At 46.0% G+C, this 21,117-nt stretch overlaps 1 protein-coding gene across 1 annotated transcript; it reads right to left on the minus strand.

Annotated features, from left to right (window-relative positions):
- Nucleotides 1–457: 457 nt before the first annotated feature.
- On the minus strand, nucleotides 458–20,855 carry PSMD9 (proteasome 26S subunit, non-ATPase 9). Its single transcript, XM_047088407.1, has 6 exons — nucleotides 20,618–20,855; nucleotides 15,883–15,985; nucleotides 11,601–11,812; nucleotides 9,105–9,206; nucleotides 1,535–1,623; nucleotides 458–828 (listed from the first exon to the last, which is right to left on the minus strand). The coding sequence occupies exons 1-6, from the start codon at nucleotides 20,753–20,755 to the stop codon at nucleotides 801–803; spliced, it is 672 nt and encodes a 223-aa protein (XP_046944363.1). The 5' UTR covers nucleotides 20,756–20,855; the 3' UTR covers nucleotides 458–800.
- Nucleotides 20,856–21,117: the final 262 nt, after the last annotated feature.

The raw sequence follows: 21,117 nt of genomic DNA on the forward strand, positions 1-21,117 counted from the left end.
AATGCCACAATGCAAATACAGATGGTGCAGCCTGAGTGTTTGGAAACCTCAGTCACTAAGGATGACATTGCTGAAGTATTGTTGGCCTAATCTTGACTTCAGCACCACTGTTGGTTTGTTTTGTCCAACCCCGGTTTTTGTTTTGTTTTAAAGTAAGCCGTATGCCCTATGTGGGGCTTAAACTCAGAACCCCAAGATCAAGAGTCGCATGTTCTACCGACCTAGCCAGCCAGGTGCCCCTGTTCTGTCCGCTTTTTTTTTTTTTTTTTTTAAGTAATCTCTATACCCAACGTGGGGCTTGAACCTACAACCCTGCGATCAAGAACTGCACGCTCCACTGACTGAGCCAGCCAGGCGCTCCTGTCTGACTTTCTAAAATAATGTTCTAATTTCTGTCTGAGCTTTGGTTTGGGAGGTTCATAAGAAATTCAGTTAGGGTGATAACATGGGTCATATCAGCACTGTAAACCTGTGTTTATTTGGGGGAAAAATCCTAAAAGAATAAAGACATATTGGCACTTGCCAGAATAATTCCAGCCCACTTGCCCACAATCCAGATGGCTCCCACTTAGGGCCATGGCCTAATATGCAAAAGATGCCAACTACAAACCAAGTTAACAATGTCTTAATCCCAAGAGATTACACTGGGAGGCCATAGTATTTCTACTACCCAGAAGTTCAGGCTTCCAGCCTCTTCCAGATGCTTAAGCTTCAGGGAGAGAAAAGAAGGAAGAAATCCCCACCAGACCCAAGTCCAGGGCAAGGGAAGATGTTTTCCTATTACTGTTCCCCAGAGGCAATCATCTTTGCAAAGGAATAATGTTGCAGCTGGAAGAAAAGAAAAAGGAACAACGTAAGTTTGGCAACTCCATTTAGCAAGATCAGAAAGTGAGCCGTCTGAGTGTTTCATCCACATTCTTTAATTCTTTTATTTAAAAAAAAAAATTTTTTTTTAAATGTTTATTTATTTTTGAGACAGAGGGAGACAGAACATGAGTTGGGGAGGGGCATAGAGAGAGGGAGACACAGAATCTGAAACAGGCTCCGGGCTCTGAGCTGTTAGCACAGAGCCCGATGCAGGGCTCGAACCCACGAACTGTGAGATCATGACCTGAGCCGAAGTCGGACGCTTAACCGACTGAGCCACCCAGGCGCCCCTCTTTAATTCTTTTAAAGCACATGCCCAGTTCTCTGCACCGACAGCACAGAGCCTGCTTCAGAGTCTCTGTCTCCCCCTCTCTCTGCCCCTCACCTTCTCACACTCTCTCTCTCAAAAATAAACACATAAATATTTAAAAAATAAAATAAAGCAAATGCCCAGTTAATGAAAGAACCAGAGAGACCAGGGTTCCCTCTGCCTCCAGATCTGCAATCTCATTCCTGCCGCAAGCATTTATCAAGAGTTTCTGCAGGCAATCTGGGGAATGCCATCATTTCCCAGTGGCCCCCACCTCCTCCCCACAGCTTTATATCCAGCAAACACCCAGGTGACAACCGACAGTTGCCTTATGAATAAACAGAAATGATACTTTACCCCAGCAGTCCTTTTCCTGCCCAGCGGGTTGGGACAAGTCTAAGCTGGTGTTTCTCCCCTCTGCGGATCACGGTCACATTCAGGGGCTTCTGAAAGGACAATAAGCTCATATATTCAACCTGTTCAGAATCCAAAGAGATTCAGACTAAAATGCCGAGATACTGATTCTTGCACATCAGGTTGGTAAGGTGCTTATATGAAGTATAACCCAGCAGTTGTCAAGAGTGTGGGGGACGTGGCGCTCTTGGGGCGGCTAATGGGGCTGCAGATTGGCACCATCTTCTGGACAAACACGTCTCCCCATGAAAAAAAAAAACTTTTAAAAGGTGCCTACAAGATACATTTTGCAAAAGTACAAGATGATATATGAACAAAGTGTTCATTCTAGGACTGTTTATAAATTCAAAAACTGAAAACACCCAAAATATCCCTCAATAAGGTATTATTCAAATACAGCAGAGTGAGTTAAGCAGTTTTGGTAAAAACAAAACAAAACGAGCAAAACACGAACCCATGTGAATACATGTGTTTTATTTTTTTACTTTTATTTTATTTTATTTTTTTTTTAATTTTTTTTTTTCAACGTTTTTTATTTATTTTTGGGACAGAGCGAGACAGAGCATGAACGGGGGAGGGGCAGAGAGAGAGGGAGACACAGAATCAGAAACAGGCTCCAGGCCCTGGGCCATCAGCCCAGAGCCCGACGCGGGGCTCGAACCCACGGACCGTGAGATCGTGACCTGGCTGAAGTCGGACGCTTAACCGACTGCGCCACCCAGGCGCCCCTACTTTTATTTTTTTCAAGGAGGCTCCATTCCCAATGTGGGGCTCGAACTCACGACCCTGAGATCAAGAGTCACATGCTTTACGGACTGAGCCAGCCAGGCGCCCCTCAATACACGTTCTAAAAGGACATAAAGATTGCTTCATGCATACAAAGGTTTCTGGAAGATATACGAAAAAACTGTTAACAGTAATTACTTGCAGAAGAAGCACTAGGAGTTTGGAGTGAAAGACGACATTTGCTTTTATATCTTTCCATTCAATTAATTTGTTTTTACTATGTGTATGTATTACTTTAGTGTGAAAAATTAAAATAGCATACCAAGGAAACTTACGAATTACAACAAAGTGCATCAAAATCTAGAACTTTTGTGCATCAAAGGACACTACTGACAGAGTCAAAAGTAACTCACAGAATGGGAGAAAATACTGGCACATCATATATCTGATAAGGGATTAATGTCCAGAATAAACAAAGGACTCCTACAACTCACAATAACAGCAAACAACCTGATTAAAAACTACGCAAAAAAACCTGAGTAGACATTTCTCCAAAAAAAGATAAACAAATGGCCAAAAAGCACATGAAAAGATGCTCCACGTCACTAATCATTAAACAAATGCAAATCAAAATCACAATGAGGTGTCACTGCACATCCATTAGGATGGCTACTATCCAAAACCAGAAAATGACAAGAGTTGGTGAGGATGTGGAAAAATTGAAACCCGTGTGCACAGCTGCAAGAGAATGTAAAATGGTGTCGCTGCCGTGGAAAACAGGGTGACTGTTCCTCAGAAAACTGAAAGTAGAATTACTACATCATGGGAATGCAAGCTGGTGCAGCCACTCAGGAAAAACAGTATGGAGGTTCCTCGAAAAACGAAAAAATAGAACTACCCTATGACCCAGCAATTGCACTACTAGGCATTTAGCCACGAGATACAGGTGTTGAAGGAATAAAGAAAATGTGGTCTATCCATACAATGGAGTATCATTCAGCCTTAAAGAGTAAGGAAATTCTGACACACACAACAATACGGGTGGACCATGAAGACATGATGCTAAGTGAAATCCACCAGCCACAAAAGAAGAAATATCGTCTGATTCCACTGATAGGTGCAGAGGCATAGAGACAGAAAGCAGATTAGCGATCACCAGAGGCTTGGGGAGAGGAGAATGCAAAGTTAGTGTTTAACAGGTATAGAGTTTCAGTTTGGAAAGATGAAAAAGTTCTGGAGATGGATGGAGGGGATGGTTGCAGAACAACACGGATGTACTTAAATGCCAGAGAGCTGCGCACTTAGAAATGGTTAAAATGGGTTGAGTGTCCGACTTCGGCTCAGGTCATGATCTCACGGTTCTTGAGTTAGAGCCCCACATCGGGCTCACTGCTGTCAGCCTGTCAGCACAGAGCCTGCTTCAGATCCTCTGTCCCCCTCCCTCTGTCTCTCCCCCGCTTGCACTCTCCCCAAAAATAGTATTAAAAAAAAAAAAAAAGAAATGGTTAAAATGGTAAATTTTATGGTACGTATATTTTACCACATTTTTCTTTAATTAGGGCAGATCTATCAATGTAATCTCTGAAATGTGACAAAATAGAGCATGAAGACAAAAACCAAAAAGATGCCATTTTTCACTCAGATGGTCAAAGAATGAGACTGCCAATAAATAACACAGGGGAGAGGGGTCAAGAAGCAAGCCCTCACATACACTATTCAAGAAAATGTGAACTAATCCAAGCTTTTTGGAGGACACTGTGACATCTATGAAATCTATAAATGCGCATTGCCTTTGACCCAGTAATTCCACTTCTAGAAATCTCTCAGACAGAAACCCTCCCACAAGACAAGAATATTCACGACACCATTGTTGGTGATGGTCAAACCCTGGGAACAACCTAAATGTTCTGTGTGGAGGGATGGTCAAATAAAAGGTGGTAGACCAAGCAATGGAATATGGTGAAGGTAGGTACGTACCCACACGGAAATCCCCTCAAAGGGTAGGGGGAAATCCAGAACAGTATGTAGGGTAGGTCTTGTTTGTCTTCTTTTTCTAAATCTTTTTTTCATGTTTATTTTTGAGAGGGGAGGGGAAGGAGAGGGGCAGAGAGAGGGAGACACAGAATCCAAAGCAGGCTCCAGGCTTTGTGCCTGGACCGAACCGAATCGGATCATGACCTGAACCGAAGTCGGACACGTAACCGACTGAGCCACCCAGGTGCCCGTCTTCTTTTTCAAAAAGCAATCACTATGGACATATTCATTCACACTTAGGAAATATATGAGAGATACACTGAGTGCTTTGGTTCTAGAAACAAACCCCTAGACAAACTAGAAACCCAGAGGTCATCCTTGACATGGGCTAGGTGTCATATTAAAGCCTATGTACTTCCATCCTAAAGGTCTCCTAGATTTGTCCACTTCCTTCCACCTCCAGCCCATTCACCAAAGCCACCATCACCTCTTGACCAGGCTGCTAAGACTGTGAGCCCTCCAATCAGCTCTCTACCTAGCATCTGGAGAAATCTTTCCAAGACACAAAGCTGCTTACATCTGTTCCTCTCAGCTTGCAAGTGTGCGAATGGCTCTCTACTGCTCCTCAGGAAAAAAGAACTACATCTGGACTAGGGACCACAGGGCCTCATGCATTCTGGCCCCTGCCAACCTCCCAGACCTGCCTCCTCCTCCCTTCCTCTCTCCCCCTTGCTCTGGTCTCCAACCATCTTCTCCAGCCCTCCCACCTCAGGGCCATGACCCTGCTGGAAAACTCCTCTCCCCGCCAGTCTCCAGCCTTGAACAACTTCTAACACTCACAGGTCACGTCCTCGGGAACCTTATCCTAACCCCCGTCGTTGCTCTCCTAGCCTCCTCAATCTTTTCCTTCATGATACTCATGAGAGTATAGAATTACCTTGGATTAATGCTGGTCTCTCCCACCAAAGCGTCCCCGAGGCAAGGGCCTTCTGTTTACCTTTGTTGTTCCCGCTTTAGCACCCGCACCTTGTCCAGCACTCAAACAGAGCAGGGAGGGTCCTCGGGAGGGAGAGACTCAGGACTTTTATCCTTTCCTCAAAACCTTTTACATTAAAAGTGCATTATTTTGGGGGCGCCTGGGTGGCTCAGTCGGTTAAGCGTCCGACTTTGGCCCAGGTCATGATCTCACGGTTCGTGGGTTCGGGCCCCACGTCGGGCTCTGTGCTGACAGTTCGGAGCCTGGAGCCTGCTTCAGATTCGTGTCTCCCTCTCTCTCCGCCCCTCCCTAGCTCACACTCGCTCTCTTTGTCAAAAATAAATAAACTTTAAAAAAAATTTTTTAAGTGCATTATTTTTATTTATGTGAGATATAATTCATATACCATAAAATGCATTTCAAAGTATACAATACAGTGCATTTTAGTATATTCAGAGATTCGTACAACCACTCGCACTATCAATTCCAAGACATTTTCATCCCTCAAAAGGACCCCAGTACCTATTAGCAGTCGCTCCCGATGCCCTCCTCCACACAGCCTCTGGCAACCACCAACCTGCTTCCTGTCTCCGTCCATCTGCCTGTTCTGGACACTTCACATAAAAAGAATTCTCAGATACGCAGCCCTCTGTGCCTGGCTTCTTTCACTTACCACAAATCCTTTCAAGGTTCATCCATATTACAGCAGGCCAGCACTCCATTCCTTTCCACAGCTCAATAAAATAAACGTTGTTTATACTAAAGATGACTTGTTTTTAAATTTCAGATTTGTTTTCCTTTGAAAATACATGCATTTGATCCAGAAAGGCAGCTTTAGGAAGTTGTCAAAAGAAACAGAGATTGGTCTACAAGAGTGTTCATTTCTAGGTTTCCCTAAAATTGGAAACCACCTAAATGTCTAATAACAGAATATAGTGTTTTTTTTGTTTTTTTAATCATTTTTCTACGGACACAGAGTGGACCCTTGATTCTCAAGTCGGGATTCTGGTTCCAGGAGGATCCAGGGCCCTGAGGGGGGTGAGGTGTTCCAACCCCAGCAGCTCAGCTTTTTTTTTTATCTATTTGATATATTGGAATTCCCCGAGAAATTTCATTTGAAGAAAAGGTTCTGTCACTTAAAAATGTTCAATGACTACTTTTGTAAGGAAGGATTTATAGCGTTATTAACTACAGTCACCATGCTGTGCATTACAGTACATAGTAATGTTGTACAGCATATTTGAAAGTTGCTATGAGAGTAAATCTTAAAAGTTCTCATCACAAGAAAAAAATATATAACTATGGTGATGGATGTTAACTAGACTTATGATGATCATTTTGAAACATATACAAAAATGGAATCATTACGCTGTACACCCAAAACTAATATAATGTTATATGTCAATTATACCTCAGTAAAGAAGAAAAAAGTGGGGGGGGGGGGGCTCACAGATCTATGAAGAGCTTAAGAATATATTTAACTAGAAAAGACAGACTCAAAACCAGTAGCTGTTATCACTAATCACCAAAAAGTGGAAACAACCTAAACATCCCTCACTGGTAAATGGGTAGGCAATCTGGCATTCACCTACACGGTGCAGCACTACTGAGCAACAAACAGGAGTGACTACATGCACGCACGACGACGTATGAATGAATGAATCGCAGACGCATGATGCAGAGTGAGAAGAAGCCAGACTTAAAGGGCCCTATATACTGGGCAGTTCCATTGACAAGCCATTCTTGAAAGGGTGAAACTACAGGGCTGGAGCACAGCTGAGCGGTTGCATGGGGTGGGGGCTGGGGGAGGGGTTCGCCACCAAAGGACACGGAGCCATTTTGGGGAGGATGACAGAATTGCTCTGTATCTTCATTACGGCAGCAGTTACCAAACTAGGTACGTGTGTCAAAATTCACAGCACCGCACAATGAAAAGGGTAAATTTGGCTGTAGGTAAATTACACCTTAATCAAGATAACCAGGAGCTCTATATGCTGGTATATGAACAGACTGACCCTGGAAGGACACACAGCTGGAAAGTGGCTACTTCCGGAGGAGAGGGAAATTCTCCATCATGTGTTCTTTGGTTCTGCCTTAAACTCATGTTATGTATTACCTCTTCGAGAAAAAAAAAAGGCATATTTACAAAACGAACCAGTAACAATGATCTCAGACACCTGCAAGTTTTGAAGTATGTGCACCAAGGTGTGCAAGAGACATGAGTAAACCATAACACGAGGAAACTCCAGGGAAAAGGAGTGAAAGATCAAGAGAGACGCTGGGTAAACATAACAGAATGAAACTACACCTGCACCACTTCCAGAAGCCTCAATGACAAGACAGGACAGCAAAGGGACAGCAGAGGGACACGACCACAGGACAAATAAAACGGAAGGAGACGGTACAGAAAGAGACGGCACCAAAATGAAAAGCTAACAAACTAGACAAGTGGTCACTGAGCAAGTACAGAAAACACAAACCCTGTTTAATTTACCCCTGTAAATTAAAGAAAAAAAACACTTCCCAGTAATCAAAATCACCATAAACTAAGTTAAAAGACCAGGAGCTAACAGGAGAAACATATGTAATGTGAAAACAGGCAAAGGTTTAATATCTGTTATGTTAAAAAAATTCCTGGGGCGCCTGGGTGGCTCAGTTGGTTAAGCATCCGACTTCGGCTCAGGTCACGATCTCACTGTCCATGAGTTCGAGCCCCGCGTCGGGCTCTGTGCTGACTGCTCAGAGCCTGGAGCCTGTTTCAGATTCTGTGTCTCGCTCTCTCTCTGACCCTCCCCGTTCATGCTCTGTCTCGCTCTATCTCAAAAATAAATAAACGTTAAAAAAAAAAAAAAAAATTCCTACAAATCACTTTTTTTTTTTTTTTTTAAAATTTTTTTTTTCAACGTTTATTTATTTTTGGGACAGAGAGAGACAGAGCATGAACGGGGGAGGGGCAGAGAGAGAGGCAGACACAGAATCGGAAACAGGCTCCAGGCTCCGAGCCATCAGCCCAGAGCCTGACGCGGGGCTCGAACTCACGGACCGCGAGATCGTGACCTGGCTGAAGTCGGACGCTTAACCGACTGCGCCACCCAGGCGCCCCACAAATCACTTTTTTAAAGGGACGAATACCCCAGTGAGAAAAAAATATATAAACAATCCACAGAAATCAAAATATAACCATTAATGCACGCAAAAAATAAGGACACTCAACCTCACTGGTAACCAGGAAGATACAAATGAAAATAAGATGCCACTTTTCGCAAAAACGTTAAAAGTAATAGAGAGTTCTGTTGATGACGTGATGCTCTCAGGCACTGCTGGTCAGGGTACAAATTAGTAAAACTTCTTCAGATTACCTACTGTAACTGTGTATAATACACTGAGAGTCTGTAAGTACTTTCCAGTACCAATGTCAAGAAATAGCACACGAACAAGAATGTATGACCGTTCGTGCTGGTAAAAAACCGGCAATCACCAAAACGTCCACTGATAAGGCAGGGGATGGACAAACTGGGGTCCACTCACACAACGGAGTGCTGTGCAACAGTGTAAAACAGCAAGGTGTGTGGAAATGAAAAGACTTCCAAGAAACACTGCTGAATGAAAGCAGGGATAGGAAGGAGGAAGGGATATTTACATAGGGTGGCTACAAAGGTCTTATACAGGTGTCATCTGTACAAGATGAGGGATGGGCCTAAGGGAGAAAAAAACACTCCAGCAAGTGCAAAGGCGCTGGGCCTGAGCAACATCTCTCTGAAGGCAGTAAAGACCCCAGCGACGATTCCTGGCCCTAGCGATTCCAGGGTTACTGACCGGATGTGACTTCCAACTCACCCCCTCACTGTGTTGCACCACGTTGCCAATGTTATGCAGAGACTGGAAGTTTTGGGTGTTCACAGAGCCAAACTCCACAATCTCATCATCCACTTGCAGACCCTAGACAGAGAAGAGAAAATAGAAAACGAGGGTAGAGGTTAAATGTGCTTCTGGTTTCTTTACCCTTCCACATCCAACTTTTAACATCCAGGCCAAGAACGTGTTTTCTACAGGGGAGAATGGCAGGCACAAAGCAAAGAGGTCAGGGGTTTAGCTACTGCACACGGGAGAGGGTGGTGGATAACTGGGCCACCTCCCCCTGCAGGTTCCTTCTGGGACAGATCTAGTGAAAGGGGGCCACATCTGCCCAATGTCTGATAAAAGCTGGGGTTGTACAGGCCTTCAAGAATGAGGGGAAAAACCAAATGCTGCCATCTGGGGTCCCGACCCAGGTTCAGGGGCAAGAAGAGGCAGAACAATCTGAGCTTATTTTGTTCAGGGGTCAGAATTTAGACCAGTTTGCCCTAAAGGTCCCCAGACAAGCAGCCACAGGCGCAAGGCTGACCCAGGGCTAGTGTGACCCTTTCATTCCAAGAACACAGATCAGGATTCATTCACTCCTTCAACTTATATTTGTCGCGGGCCAACTACAGCCTGTGCTCGATGCTGTGGATAGAGTAATGAGTACAACGAAGCTTCTGTGTAACTTAACGTCTTGTGACCATTAAAGATGGTTGGCAGGCCCTGGCTCCAGGAGCCGGTTCCATAACTGAGGAGCAATGTGTCCTGGCACAAGTTACTTCAGAGCTCAGGGGCTTTTTTTCATGGGCAAAATGGGGGTAAAGATTACTGCCTATCCCAGAAGGTGGCTGTGGGATGAAAGATCAAATATGCAACCACATAAAAACTTGAACATGATGTTCAGAGTAGAATTCTTAATAATTGCCAAAAAAATGGAAAAAAAACAAATGTTAACTGGTGAATGGATAAAAACAATGTGATGCAGCCATACAATAGAATATTAATCAGCCATAAAAAGGAAAGAAGGGGGTGCCCGGGGGGCTCAGTTGGTTGAACATCCGACTTTGCTCAGGTCGTGATCTCAGTTTGTGGGTTCGAGCCCACATCAGGGTCTGTGCTGGCAGCTCAGAGCCTGGAACCTGCTTTGGAGTCTGTGTCTCCCTCTCTCTCTGCCCCTCCCCTGCTCATGCTCTCTGTCTCTCTCAAAAACAAGTAAACATTAAAAAATTTTTAATAAATAAATAAAAAAGGAAACAAATAGGGATACATGTTCCATCAGGGATGAACCTTGAAAACATGATACTAAGTGGACAAAGCCAGTCATAAAGCATCATACATTATATGATTCCATTTACATAAAGTATTCAAAATAGGCAAATTCATAGAGACAGAAAGCAGACTTGTGGTTCCAAGGGGCTAGGGGAGATGGGGCTAGGGGGTACAGGGTTTCTTTCTAGAATAATGAAAATATTCTAAAATTGATTGCAGTGATAGATACATAGCTCTGTGAATACACTAAAAGCCATGGAATTGCATACTTTTTTTTTTTTTTTTTTTTAGTTTACTTATTTTTTTTTTTTTAATTTTTTTTTTCCACGTTTATTTATTTTTGGGACAGAGAGAGACAGAGCATGAACGGGGGAGGGGCAAAGAGAGAGGGAGACACAGAATCGGAAACAGGCTCCAGGCTCTGAGCCATCAGCCCAGAGCCCGACGCGGGGCTCGAACTCACGGACCGTGAGATCGTGACCTGGCTGAAGTCGGACGCTTAACCGACTGCGCCACCCAGGCGCCCCAAGTTTACTTATTTTTGAGAGAGAATACAAGCGGAGGAGGGGCATGGAGAGAGGGAGACACAGAATCTGAAGCAGGATCCAGGCTCTGAGCTGTCATCACAGAGCCTGATGTGGGGCTTGAACTCACAAAGTACAAGATCATGAGCTAAGCCACAGTCGGACGTTTAACCGACTAAGCCACCCAGGTGCCCCGGGAAATCATATACTTTAAGTGAGTAAATTTTACAGTGTGCGAACTGTATCCCAGTAAAGGTATTTATAACTTTTAAAAATACACCAGGTAAGATCTGTAACTCATTCGGCAGGACAGTCAGTGCCCAGCAAGGATTCAGTAAATGGTGGCTACCGTTGTCATTCTCGTGTCTATTACTCACAGCCCAGCTAAAATACGCCCAACAAGAGATCCTCTTTCCCTCTCTAGCAATATTTATCACCTTCTGCCTTGTGTCCCAGGCCTCTCCCTGACCAGTCTGGTGGGAAGCTGGGACTGACTCCTCTCGAAACCCTGGCCCCAGCACAGGGCCGGGCCCCCAGGCCTTGGCCAGTGCTTGCCAAGTGAGTGGGTAAAGTGAAGCCGCAGCATGGAGAGATGACGAGTCTGTGTCCACAGTCCCATCCGGCCCGCATCCCCACCCCAAGGCTACCTGACCCACGGCGCTCTCTGGCTATGGATTTCCGTGGCCGGGTTCTGGCTTACCGCGATGCTGGCCGGGGAGCCAGGGCTGATGCTGTTCACTTTGGCGAAGGCCTGAGGGGGGCTGAGGCCCTCGCTCTGGTCCAGGTTGCGGCTCATGGCCTCTTTGTGGGCCTCAGCCATGTCCCGGGCCTGCTTCTCCTTGTCCCGAGCATGCAGCTGGTGCAGGGCTTCCTCCACCTGCTTCATGACCGCCTTGTGATCATTCTGCAGGCCTGGGAGGAGAACGCCGTATCAGGGGACAAGGAAGACAGCGGAGGACATGAGACTCCCACATTCATTCCCTGAATATTCAACAAGCACCTCCTACATGCCAGACACTGGACTAGGGGCTGAGGACAAACGTGTGGCCGAGACGGGACTACCCTCACGAAGCTCAGTCTAGCAAGGGAGGCAGCCACAGAACAAGCAAATTACAGTCACATCTGATGACTGTGATGAGGGCTGGCCAGCCAGGACCTGACCTTTTTAGTCTAGGAGATGAGGGGAGACTTCCCCAAGGCAGCGCCGTTTCAACTGAGACTTGAAAGGTGAGCAGAGGAATCGTCCCGCTTTACTTCTCACCTAATTCCTCCGGAACGAAAAATGATGCCTAAGTCTACTAATACACGGCGAGTGATGTTCGGTCTGAGACCTAACAGGACAAAAGCTGGAAATGAGGAACCGTGGGGTAAAACCCTCTGATTTTTTTCAGTACTGATGGCTAATTCAAAATGTTGCAAAATAGGGCGCCTGGCTGGTTCAGTCAGAAAAGGCTCTTGATCTCTGGGGTTGTGAATTCAAGCCCCACGTTGGGTGTAGAGATTACCAAAAAAAAAAAAAAAAAAAAAAAAAAAAAAGATGTTGTGAACCACGATGCCAGTGAGTAAGTCACTGCAGCAGGCCAGTGCAGCACTGGCCTGGTTGGCAGCACTTTGATAACTTTCTAAACCTAAAAACAATTTCCTCTATTTCCTTCATTCAAGCCAGGTCACTCCCAAGGTTCCCTTTGAGGAGTTTCAGAGGCCAGAGCCGCCAACCAGCACTGCCCGCCAATCCACGTCCAGCATCTGCGGGTCACGGACTTTCAGACTTTCCAGATGCCCTCGACTGGAAGCACACATGGCCACCTGACCTGGTTCCTCTGCCTCTGTCACTTCGAGGGAAGGGGAGGCCCTCAGGCATAATGGGACTCTGGGACCCAACCCACAGGAGCAGACACAAGAAAAGAACCCAGATTTGAATAAGTAGAGACATATACGTGGGCAGGAAGACTTAAAACGGTGTCAACATATAATACGTGGTCACTGTCTGACTAGAAAAGACCCCCTGGACAGTAAGCTCCACAAGGACCCCCAGAACCTTCAGCAGTGCTGGCACATGGTAAGTACTCCATATATAGCTGCGGGGTGATGGAATGGATAACTTCACTTATAATCTATTGCAATTCTAATCAGAATTCCAAAAAAAGTTATTCTCTTGGACAAAATGTTTCCAAGGCCTAGTTCAAAAAAATAAATTTGCAACTATAACAAATTCAGTATACTAAGATGTTAATAATAGGGAAAGCTGGGGACTGCATGGGACCTCTCTGTTAATATGTTTCCAATCTTTCTGTAAATCTAAAACTGTTCTAAAAAACAGAATCCATTTTTATTTTTTCTTTTTTTTAATGTTCATTTAGAGAAAGAGAGAGAGGGCAAGCATGCATGAGCAGGGAAGGTGCAGAGAGAGAGTGAAAGGGAGAATCCCAAGCAGGCTCCACACTGTCAGGGCAGAGCCCTTCTCGGGACTTTATCTCACAAACCATGAGATCATGACTTGAGCCAAAATCAAGAGTCCGACACTTAACCGACTAAGCCGTACATACAGCCCCCACCTCCCCTCCCCAAATCCATTTTTAAAAATACAAGAGGAGCACATAACTGGTTCAGTTGGCGGAGCATGTGACCTGATCTCAGGGTTGTGAGTTCAAGCCCCGTGTGGGGTATAGAGTTTAGAGTTTACACACACACACACACACACACACACACACACACAAAACAAGAAACTTCTGAGAATAATTTTTCAAAAGATTGATCAGCACTGCTCAACCAGATTCCTTTTTTTTTTTTTTTAATGTTTATTCAGTTTTTGAGAGACAGAGTGCAAGCAAGGGAGGGACAGAGAAAGAGGGAGACACAGAATCTGAAGCAGGCTCCAGGCTCTGAGCTGTCAGCACAGAGCCCAACACGGGGTTTGAACTCATGAACTGCGAGATCATGACCTGAGCCGAAGTCTGACGCTTAACCAACTGAGCCACCCAGGTGCCCCACAACCAGATTCTTAAATACAATAAAGTCATTAAGACAGTGTGACACCGGGGTGCTTGGCTGGCTCAGTCAGAAGAGCATGTGACTCTTGATCTCAGAGTCATGAGTTCAAGCCCCAAGTTGGGTGTAGAGATTACTAAAGAAAAAAACTTAAAAAGACAGTGTGATATTAGCAAAGAGATATATCAACAGAACAGTGCAAAAAACTTGAGACCTAAATATGTCTAAAAATTCTCTATGTAATACTGCTAGCATTTCAAATGAATGGAGAAAGAATAGGCTATTTAATAAATGGTGTTGGAACATCCGGGTAACCACCCGGAAACAAATAAGTCAGTGCCCTCTCTCACACCGTAGGCTCCACTTCTCAAATTTCCCCCAGAATCCTAAGTGCCCAGGAAAGCAGGCCACATCCCTGGGGAGTCTGAGGGTTTAGCCAAAAGCCCCAAATTTCCCTCAGTCTGATCGTCTTAATATGGCTTTTCCCTACCCTGTATCTTCCCTTTGTTTCAATACAAAGATGGTGTGCTTCTTTCCCCCAAATCTTCGAGGCAAAGTGACACTCTTAAGAAGCTGTTCTGGGATCACACTGCAGCTTTGAGGAATGGTCGGCACCTTGAGCGGTGTCTCCTGCGGTTACTCGCGACCCCAGTGAGCAGCTCAGCTTTATACCACGACATGCTGAGGACGGAGTTGAGGTTCACGCACATAAAACAGAGGTCCCTGAGTGAAAAATGTGCACGACAAGTTCCCCTCTAACAGGACTTTGTGGCAGAGGCTGCTGGTTGCCCGCCTGTGACGGGGTGAATAATGGCCCCCAAAGGTGCTCTCGTCCTTGTCCCCAGAAGCTGCCCAATATGTTACTTTCTGTGGCCAAGGGGGCTTTTTCCAGAGGTGGTTAAGTTCAGGACACTGAATGGGGAGATCATCCTGGATTACCCAGATGGGGGGCCCAGTGTGACCACGAGGGTCATAAGTGAAAGAGGAAGGCAGAGAGTGACAGGAAGAGGTGGGACGGTGGGACCAGAAGCTGGGGGATGACCTTGCTGGCTTTGACGATGGAAGGAGCTATGAGCCACAGGACACAGGAACCTCCAGAAGCTGGAGAAGATAAGGAAATGGGCTCTTCCCAAGAGCCTCCAGAAGGACACAGCCCTGCCAACACCTCCACCTTTTACCAGTGACACCCATTTGGACACCTTATTATTGTAAGAGTAAATCTGTGCCATTTGAAGCCACTAAGTCTGAGAATTTATTCCAGCAGAAAACAGAGAACTGATACACTATCCAAACACTTCTCTCCACTTATTCCTCAACCACGAACAAATACATGATTTTATTTAGGATCGTGAGATGCCCACCGTGGGGTACATCCCCCAACATGTCTTGCCGGCAGAGGGGCCTAGGAGGCGAAACAGAAATCACTGCAGCAAGGTGGGGGTGGGCCCCCAGGACAGATCTTTGAGGGGAGGGTGCTGGCTGGCTAAGGACCTTTCGTCCTCCTTACTTTCTTCCTTCCCTCCCTTCCTGCTTGGCGCATGGACACGGTGACCCTAAAGCTAGACATGTCCTAAGGATGTCAGAACCAGGGATGTGGCGGCCAGCCCTGCACTGCCGACCTCCAAACGTCCGTACCAAGGGACTGAGTGCTTCTGTGTGAGTGACCACAGCCAGGTCACTATCCTTACCAGCTCATACATAACTGCTTTGATTAGGATTGTGAGCAATATTTGACTTGGGCTTCTATTATCATTTCAAAAAAGTTTCCAGAGTGAAGCAAAGTCCTTAAAAACGAAATGAAAAACGAAGCCATAAATTTAGAACCCTAGAGGCCAACCATTTCCTCCGTTCTGAGTCCTCGATGGGGGGGAGGGGGGGGGACGGTAAGAGAATCGCATCAGGGCAGAAGAGGGGGAAGCAGATTACTATGGAAGAAGGAGATTTCACTTGTGTGCCTTCAGCCTCGGGAAGGGCCCTGCACGCGCACCACTCACAGACGATGTTGTGCCTTGCGGTCCGGACTTGGTACAGGTCCACATCTGAGCGGGGGTACCCCTCGCAGTCCACCAGCGGCTCACTCATGCCAACGCCTTTTTGCTGGAGGGAAGACACATGGTTAAGATTTCACAGGTGTGAAGTCCTCCAGACCTCCTTCCCTGTGCAGCCATCATAAAGGCGACAGTAACAAAAGCCGCCACATGCTGATCGCTTAGCACAGGCCACGTACTTTCCTCATGCTCCCTCAACCACCCTCAAAGGGGGGGGGGGGGCACTATATTTTTTTTATTGGTTTCTAATAACACAAGAAATGCAGGAATCCAGTCTCCTCTTTTGAAGTCAGAACAGTGCAGATTAAAGCTTTGCAGCTCATCCCCAAGGCCAGCCTCTTGGACTCCTCCAAACACTCCTTCCTACAGCAGCTGATACCTGGCTGGTGGCCTTGGAAGCTGGAGGGGAGTGAAAACCCCAAAGGACATCCAGCTGTGGCAGGCCCTCGGTTCTTTCTGAAAGTAAAAAGAGATCTGAAAGGGATTTCAAAAGGTTTTTCATCCCTCAAGGACACACTGACATCAATTGCCTCTGGGGAAAGGAATTGGGTGGGTGGCTGGGGGACAGGGAGGGAAGAGGGACTTTTCATTTTATACCCTTTGGTAGACTCTGAGTTTTGACCATGGACGTATATTCCCTATTCAAAACAATACATTTTAACATTTTAAAGACTTTTCCTGCGTAAATCAGAGCATAGCGCACAAAGGCAATGCAAAGTGTCATGTTGTGTGATAGAGGGTAGAGATTTTGCAGTCAGACTTTGATTTTTTTTACTTTTTTTTTTTTAATGTTTATTTATTTTTGAGAGAGACAGAGACAGAGTGTGAGTCGGGGAGGGGCAGAGAGAGAGAGGGAGACACAGAATCCAAAGCAGGCTCCGGGCTCTGAGCTATCAGCACAGAGCCTGATGTGGGGCTCGAACCCACAAACCGTGAGAGCGTGACCTGAGCTGAAGTCAGATGCTTAAACGACTGAGCCACTCAGGTGTCCCAGTCAGACTTTGATCCGAATCCCAGTTTTGCCGCGTACAATCTGGGTGCCCTTGGTTAAGACTCCTCTCCAAGCCTCAGCCTCCTCGATTATCAAATGGGAATAATGGCACTCACCTCCCTTCCCACTCGCGATGAGAATTAATGAGTTGACCTGTGTGGACAGCTTAGCACAGTGCTAGGCGCACCCACAGTGGGGTGAATAGTGGCCCCCAAAAGATATGCCCCAAGTCCTAAACCCCCAGAACCTGTATATGTGACTTTATTTGGAAAAAGGATTTGGAGATGTAATTAAGGCTCTTGAGATGAGACTGTCTTAGATTCAGGGTGGGCTCCAAATCCAATGACAGCTATCCCTGTAGAAAAGGAAGGGAGATCCAGGACAGGGGATCGTGTGACCAGGGGCAGAGACTGGCGTTATCCAACCGTAAGCCAGGGACGGCCGGCAGCCACCAGGAAGTAGGACAGGGACATGACATGGAACAGATCCTCCCTCCGAGCCCCCAGAAGAAACCAACCCTGCTGACATCTTGATTTCAGACTTCTGGCCTCCACAACTGTGAAAGACTAAATGTGTCATTTTAAGTCACCCTGTTTGTGGTAATTTGTTACTGCAGCCCTAGGAAATTACTACGCATAAAAGTAACAAGTCACGGCAGCAGCAGAAAAGGTGCCCAGGATACATATATGCAGGACGAAAGATTCCATTCACTTCTCTATCTGGAAGCCACTGGGTTACACCTACTGTTTCCTGTTATTAACTGAAGTCCATAGTTTACCTCAGCCTTCACTCTTAGTGTCTTACATTCTATGAGTTTGGACCAATGTTTAATGAATGTACCCATCATCACAGTGTTACACAGGGTATTTTCACTGCCCTAAAAATCCTCGGTCCTCCACCTATTCATCCCCACCACTACCCCTGATCCCTGGCAACCCCTGATCTTTTTACTGTCTCCACAGTTTTGCTTTTCCCAGATTCTGGTTGGAATCCTACAGATGTAGTCTTTTCAGACCGGCTTCTTTCAGTCGGTAATATGCAATTAGGGTTCCTACACATCTTTCCAGATCTTGCTAGCTTATTTAGTTTTAGCACTGAGTAACATTCCATTGTTTTGAGATACCACAATTTATTTATCTATTCACCTATGTAAAGACCTCTTGGTTGGGACCCCTGGGTGGCTCAGTCGGTGAAGCATCCGACTCTTGGTTTTGGCTCAGGTCATGATCTTGAGGTTGGTGGGATCAAACCCTGCGTCAGGCTCTGTGCTGACAGCATGGAGCCTGCTTGGGATTCTCTCTCTTTCTCTATGTTCTCTGCCCCTCCTCCACTTGTGCTCACTCGCTCTCTCTCTCAAAATAAATAAATAAACTTAAAAAACAACACCTCTTGGTTGCTTCAAGTTTTGGCAACGGTGAAAAAAGCAGCTATGAACATCAGGAAGGTTTTCGTGTCAACATGTCTTCAACCCCTTTGGGCAAACAGCATGGAGCACAACTGCTGGATGGGTGGTAAGAGAATGTGGAGCTTTGTAAGAAACTGCCCTACTTTTGCATCCCTATCAGCACGGGATGAGAGTTCCTCCACACCCTCACCAGCATCTGAAGGTGGAAATTCTGACACATACATAGTACACAGTAGCACCTCGCGGGTGTTTTAATTTGTATTCTCTGATGACTTAGGACGTGATGCATCTTTCTATATGCTTCTTTGCCATCTGTAGATCTTCTGTGGTGAGGAGTCTGTTAAGGTCTTTGGCCAATTTTTTTTTTTTTTATGTTTTTTACTTATTTTTCAGAGACAGAGAGACAGAGCACGAGCTAGGGCGGGGCAGAGAGAGAGAGACAGACAGACAGACAGAATCCAAAGCAGGCTCCAGGCTCTGAGCTGTCAGCACAGAGCCCAATATGGGGCTCGAAACCACAAACTGTGAGATCATGACCTGAGCCAAAGTTGGATGCTTAACCGACTGAGCCACCCAGGTGCCCCCTTTGGCTGATTTTTTAATCAAGTTATTGTCTTTTTAGTATTGAGTTGGAAGAGTTCTTCATATTTTCTGGATCCCTTGTTAGGTAACTGCAAATATTTTCTCCCATTTGGTGAACTGCCTTTTCCCTTTCTTGACTGTGTCTTTGGAAACACACATTTTAAATCCTGATAAAGTCCAATTTATCTACTTTTTCTTTTGTTGCTGGTGCTTTTGGCATCACATCTGAGAAAGCTTTGCCTGATCCAAGGTCACAAAAGTTTATTCCTAGGCTTTATTCTAAGAGATTTATAGTTTCTGCTGTCCCCTCTTTTTGAAAACAAACATAGAGCAGGGCTTCAAGCTTCAAGCTTTTAGCCAGTGATGGTAGCTAATGACAAGGAACGAACATATTATAGCACCCTGATACGTATTTTTATTTTATAGTAAAGGGAAAAAAATCCCATTTTTCCCCATATGCTGTAGAGCTATAAAATTTTCATTTAAACTAAATCAAGTAAAAAAGTGGATCAACTTAAAGAAAAATACCAAGGGAACAACAGTACAGGAGGTATATGGATACAGCATCTGCTTGAGGTAGAAAGTAACTAAAGTTTGGGAAACTGTTAGCATAATGTTGAAAACACAAGTTCTGGATTGAACAGGCTTGATATCTGAATCTCACTTTGAGACTTTAAGTAAGTGACTTCCCCTTTCTGAGCTTCAGGGTAACATCCTAACTTCACAGGGTGGTTGTGTGGATTTCATGATCTAACACACAAATAAACCAACACTCTTCAGGCATACAATCAGCACCAATAAAATGGTACCCTGGCCTCCGTATGATGCCTCTATCTTACTCCCATCACCTAAAATGCATTCCATCCACCCTACATAAGATGTCTTTTATTCTTCCTCTGCAAATTGATTTGTGGCTTTACACTAAGTGACATAAGAAAAACTACCAGTTTGGTAGCCAGACGACCAGGGAACTAGACCCACCACTGCCACTTCCCAGCTACATAACCCTAGACTAGGGTTTGCCTCACCCTGGGCCTCAGTTCCCTCCCTATACAATAATGATAAAGAGCCTTACCTGTCACTCAAAGCTCGGTCTTTAGACCAGCAGCATCAGCAGCGCTGGGAATTTGCTAGAAACACAGCATCTGCACCTGCGCTCCCGAGCTCATCAGAAACTGAAATTTTAACAAGATCCCCAGTGCTTGCCAAACACACGAAAACTTAGGAAGCTCTGACGTGAGCGGGTTAGCAAAGCACAGATCTTCTGGTACAAGGTCAACAAGGACTGACGATGCTGGTGACATCTGAAAATTTATTAGTTCTGTGACCCGAGGCACGTTTAAGTAACGCCTCTGTTTCCTCATCGCTAAAATGGGGAGAGTAACAGCCTCAAAAGGTTGCTGTGACGGTTAAATGAGCTCATCAACGTAAAGCAATTAAAACAGCGCCCGGCACACGGTAAGCGCTCCATAAACCCATGCTACAGCACCAACACCGATTATTCTTAATTGCTAATATTACTTGCCTCCTGCCGACAGAGGCCGCAGTTGCCGCGCCTTGGGCTTCCCAGGGAGGGAGAGACACACAGTTGAGAGCTCAAGCACAGGCCTCCCCTGCCTCCCAGTCCTCCCAGAACCGGGTGCCAGGTCAAGAGGCCCCGGGCTCCACCTACTCCCGCCAGGGAACCCCGAGCCCACACTCACGCTCTCCAGCACGTCATAATTGGCTTTGATCTGCGCCTCGATCTCCTCCTTGCGCCGTATCAGCTCCTGGATGTCGCTGACAGTCACTCCACCAGCCTGAGAGGAGCCTTCGCTCTGTCCGGTTTGCTCCTCCGACATCCTGGACCTCCGCGCGGTATCCTGGGCTCCAGGCTTCCCGGCTTCCTGGCTGCGGACGCCTGAGGGGACTACGGCTACGGATCCGCCCGCGGGCCAAACTTCCTCGGACATCAGCAAGCGCGAGGATGGACAAGGGGCGTGGTTTGCGGGCGGCGGGGTCGCCGGAAGCCACACCCCTCTGGAAAAAAAATTGGTCTGGTGACTAGCAAGGACCACTACGGGGAGAAAAGGATTCCAGGTCATTCACAAGCGCTGTCACCAGCCGGAACAGGATGATCTCTTTCTAGGTGACTCATTTGCTTTCTACATTCATTCAACAGACATCTATTGAGCGCCTACCACGTGTTTGTGCTAGAGCACTG

This window comes from Lynx rufus, unplaced genomic scaffold (assembly GCF_022079265.1).
Source record: "Lynx rufus isolate CCGP_SWC_20201006 ecotype Redwood Valley unplaced genomic scaffold, mLynRuf1.p SCAF_24, whole genome shotgun sequence".
Classification (NCBI taxonomy): Eukaryota; Metazoa; Chordata; class Mammalia; order Carnivora; family Felidae; genus Lynx; species Lynx rufus.

Coding starts and splice junctions, on each gene's coding strand:
- PSMD9 (XM_047088407.1), bottom strand. CDS start 20,755: ATGTCGGAGGAGCAAACCGGACAGAGCGAAGGCTCCTCTCAGGCTGGT. Junction 15,986..20,617: donor ATTATGACGTGCTGGAGAGC/GTGAGTGTGGGC, acceptor TCTTCCCTCCAG/CAAAAAGGCGTTGGCATGAG. Junction 1,624..9,104: donor TGGTGCAACACAGTGAGGGG/GTGAGTTGGAAG, acceptor TTGTCCTTTCAG/AAGCCCCTGAATGTGACCGT.